At 37.1% G+C, this 4,440-nt stretch overlaps 2 protein-coding genes across 2 annotated transcripts; one reads left to right on the plus strand and one right to left on the minus strand.

Moving 5' to 3' along the window:
* Positions 1-238: 238 nt before the first annotated feature.
* LOC145105273 (uncharacterized) lies at positions 239-1,087 on the plus strand. The gene has a single exon (XM_079042400.1). It carries the CDS (start codon positions 239-241, stop codon positions 1,085-1,087), a length of 849 nt encoding a protein of 282 aa, XP_078898526.1.
* Positions 1,088-2,660: 1,573 nt separating this feature from the next.
* LOC145105274 (uncharacterized) lies at positions 2,661-3,095 on the minus strand. Its single transcript, XM_079042401.1, has one exon. It carries the CDS (start codon positions 3,093-3,095, stop codon positions 2,661-2,663), a length of 435 nt encoding a protein of 144 aa, XP_078898527.1.
* Positions 3,096-4,440: the final 1,345 nt, after the last annotated feature.

Below are 4,440 nucleotides of genomic sequence, written 5' to 3' on the forward strand. Positions count from 1 at the left end.
CTCATGTTAATCAATTGAATATCAATGTATAACTATACCCAATAAATGGGCCTATGTTCTATGTTGCAACTTCAAAATAACTTCGCGAAGTCAAACATTTTATGTTCATTTCAATATCAGACTCGCTCTCCAAAATCATACTTCAGTACATCCTGATTCCATCTTCGGCAGCTCTATGCAGTCCAGTACAATTTCCGGTGTATCGCCGAGCTTCACCAGCCATTCTTCTAGCCACCTTATGGATGTTGCTGCTAGGGTTGTCCAAGAATTTCGCCACGAAAATGGCGACGATTATGATGATATCTTAAACTTTAACGATTTTCATTATAATAACAATGGGTTTTCTGCTCCGGCCGCCGACGAAAGAGCTGATACTAACTCTCCTCCACAAAAACTGAAGGGCGACAAGAATTGTGATGACGATGAGTTCGAGTTTGCTGTCGTTTGTACGGACGTTAATTCATCTTCAATTTCAGCTGATGAGATCTTCTCGCAGGGTCATATATGGCCTCGTTACCCTTTATTTGATACAAGTTTATTGTTGGACGTTGATCCTAATTTGATTAAGGTTGTCAATGGTTCGCCGAAGACTGACTGTAAGCCGTCTCTGGTGGTACGGCTTCCTCTGAGAAAGCTTTTCAGCGAAGAGCGCGATTTCGCGGATTGGTCCTCACCGGAGGCGGAAAACCTCGACGGAGTTACTCCGGGAAGCTTTTGCGTTTGGAATCCGAAGCCAGAGTCACCTGAAAGGAGTAAGAAGAGTAATTCGTCAAGGCGGTGGAAATTTCGTGACATTCTCCACCGGAGCAACAGCGACGTTAAGGAAACGAAGGAAACGCCATTTCTCCTCTTCAAGCCTTTAAATGCAACGAACAAGAAGATGAACAATGAAAATGTGAAGAAGGTTGAGAAAAGCGCCAAGGTAGCGGCAGCCGTCGGCGACGTTGCTTCGGCGGAGGAAAATAATCCGTCAAACAAAGCAGAAAACAGAGGTAGTCGGCGTCGGTCGTACCTACCGTCTGGACAAGCTCTGGTTGGTGCATTTTCTCACGTAAGCCGATCAAACAGATATCTACGTCCCTTTTAAAGCGTCTGAATAGTTTTAGGGTTTGCATTTATGAAATTATTACACCATGAGTGAGCATCTGTGTATACAAAACATTAATTAATTATATTTCTATGTCATGTTGAGTAATTTGTTTCCCGTCGTCGGAGATTCCTACGGGCGGCGGACGGCGGTGCAGACAGTACGTGTCGTTATTGCTATGAGTTGGTGATGGTGAGTCGTTGTGGAATAATGGATCAATAATGAGACAACTTTTTGAAAAGTTAAAGGGGGCGGAATGTAAAATATGAAAAAGTTAAAGGGGGAATAAAGAAAAGGATAATGGCGGAGAATACAAAAAGTGTTGTGGGTAGGTTTGGTTGATCACACAAATGGTGGTACAACAGGTTTAATAGTTATACGCGTTTTTCTTGTGTTAATCGCTACAATATGTGTAGCATTGTTGATAAATGATTGAGTGATTTGTACGATTATAAATTCCATCAAAAAGTAAAATGTATTTTTTCTTTTTTTCTTTTTCTTTTTTGTTTTTGTTTTGGATGCTTTAATATATGTGAATTCTAGAAGTTAATGTCACACAAAAAAACATGATTAGTTAATATGGGAATTAATCCATTGATGACTAACACTTTTTAATGTACGGCCATATACAATCAACATTACAACATTTTCAATAGATTTACTTATGCAAGGGACAATAGAAGTTAACTAAGCAACACGTCATTATATTGCCCTTGACCTTAGTCGTTATGTGAACATTTTCTTCCACAAAGCGTCTACATAATAGATAAAACCACTAAACAATTCGCTTCTAAACCATTATTCCAAACCCAAAATAATCCAAATTCGGGATAGCCACCATGGTGTGATGTATATGATTTTTGGGTCACCTTCTTCTAGTTGAATATGTACCTTTGGTTTACACTTGATCTTGTTTAAGACGAAGAAATAGCAAAACCATATCGATGGATACAAGTGAATGTTGTTCTTAAAGCAACTTTTAGAAATATTAAGCACACATATGGTTTATGGGTCACGTCTTCATTTAAAGGAGATGTTGCCATGGGTCACAATATAATTGTATAGATTCTATTAATATTATCGTCTTATCCATAGGAGCTCACATATTCCATGAACCATTCCTCGAAACTCAACTTTTGCGCTTGATCTTGACACAACCTTCTATTTCTTACTTCACCATGTAACTAGATTTCCTCCGACAAAAGTGAAGTATCCAGAAGTAGACTTCTCATCCATAAGATTACCAACCCAATCCGAATCTGTGTACCCACTAACTTCATGCTCTTGATTTCTTCCCAAAAAAATCCCTTTCTAGGTGAGAACTTGAGATACCTCAGTATTCGATAAACAACAATCATATTTTCTTTACTAGGAGCATGCATGAATTGATTGACCATGCCAGGGGCGGACGCAAGAATTGATAGTAGGGGTTTCCAAAAAAAATATTCGGTCAAACATAATTTAAAACCGAAAAATAATTCATTACCTCTAATACAAAAAGATGATTCATTACATAAAAAGTTAAAAACATAACTATCTACTACAATTTAAATTTGTCCTCTTCATGCGGACATTAAAACCGTTCCATTACTTTTTTATTCTCAACTTTCACAAGTGCTTCAGTCTCAACATTGCAAAGTAATGCGTCGTTCAAAAAGTCATCGCCAATATTGTTGCGCAAGTCGGTCTTCAAGAGCTTCATCTTCGAAAAACATATTTCTACACTTGCGATCGCTACGTGTAAAATTAAATCCACCTTCAAAAGCTTATAACACAAAGGATAAGACTGATGTTTCTCCGTACTAACCATCAAACGAGAAAGCTCGGAAATTCCTTTCAAAGTGGTAAAACACTCATCTTTGATGCAAGAGTGATAAAATATCTCAAGTTGTCCTTCAAGATCTATCAAATCCGAATCATCAAAGTCATACTTGTACAACTTAGCCAACTTCAACAACTTTGATTTGTCAAATTGTGCAAATGAATCACAAGGGCTCAAAGCATCCATGTATTCTGGTAACTAGGTGCTTTTTCACTAAATCGACCCCGATATTCTGTAAGTTGCATATCCACCACCGTGTTGAAGATTTCAACCTCAAAATGAAATCTATTGGTCTTTATGGTCGTACAGTTTCTCGCACCAACATAAAAATCCTCCATTTCCAAAGTAGCAATATTGTGTGCTTGACAAAAAGAGGATATCTTTGGCAAAATGCTTGCAAACCCCGTGTCTCTTAAAGATTGCAATGCGTCCATTGTCCCTCTAACCATCGAAGTTGCTTCTAAAATGTCTAGATCTTTTTTTTGAAGTTGCTTTGATAATGTACCCGTGAGGTGTAAAATTCCATACATCATATATAATTAAAACACAAACTCATCAGATTTAAAATATGCTAAGATTTCGGACGCTTGTTGATAGTTTGCCAATGACCCTCCATCCACTTTCACAAATTCTAAAACTACAAGAACATCCGTACAACTTCATTAAACTTGTGAGTGTGTTGAAATGTGAACCCCATCTTGTATCTCCCGCTCGAACAAGTGTAGTCTCTTGATTTAACCTTCTCCGGATTTCAAGTTCGCCACTACACAAGCCTTTTTGCACCCTTTCTCTTGCATGTTCCCGTAGTAAGTCTTTTCTTTTAAACGAGGAACAAACAACATTAACCACCAACGAAATTTGTTCAAAAAAGTCACTAACACTGTCATGCTTCTTTACTACAGCCATAACCACTAATTGAAGTTGGTCTGCAAAGCAATGTATATAAAAAATTATGTCATTCTCTTGTAATATCAAAGCTTTCAAACCATTGAATTCCCCTCGCATATTGCTAGCCCCATCATAACCTTGTCCTATTATCTATTAAAAAAATTAAAAAATATTATATATAATATTACACATAAAGCGAATTAAATTAAATTGAAATAAAAAAAGTTACTTGGCTAAAACTCAACTTGTTGCTTGTAAGTACTTCATTTATGCGTTTTTTAGTGTTAAAGAAGATGTATCTTTCACGTGCACAATGCCTATGAATCTTTCTTTCACAAAACCAAGACTATCAACATATCGCAAAACAATAGCCATTTGTTCCTTTCTCGAGATATCACTAGATTCATCGACCAATAAAGCAAATACATCTACACCAATCTCTTGGTGAATACTCAAAAGGACTTCTTGTGCAAAACATTGTACAAGTTCTTTTTGAATTTTAGGGAAATAAGTTGATTGTTTTTAGGAGCATTTTCTAAAGTGTTGTTGAAAATATCTTCATTAGTCTCCCGAATGTCCTTTAACACTTCAATGTAAAGCCCTCTATTTTCCGAGTTAACCGACTCATCATGACCACAAAACG

Source organism: Lactuca virosa, chromosome 4 (genome assembly GCF_052849685.1).
Source record: "Lactuca virosa cultivar CGN04683 chromosome 4, Lactuca_virosa_CGN04683_v6, whole genome shotgun sequence".
Taxonomy (NCBI): domain Eukaryota; kingdom Viridiplantae; phylum Streptophyta; class Magnoliopsida; order Asterales; family Asteraceae; genus Lactuca; species Lactuca virosa.

Bases quoted from the DNA above. Each gene is read 5' to 3' on its own strand.
- LOC145105273 (XM_079042400.1), top strand. From the start codon at position 239: ATGGATGTTGCTGCTAGGGTTGTCCAAGAATTTCGCCACGAAAATGGC.
- LOC145105274 (XM_079042401.1), bottom strand. From the start codon at position 3,095: ATGGATGCTTTGAGCCCTTGTGATTCATTTGCACAATTTGACAAATCA.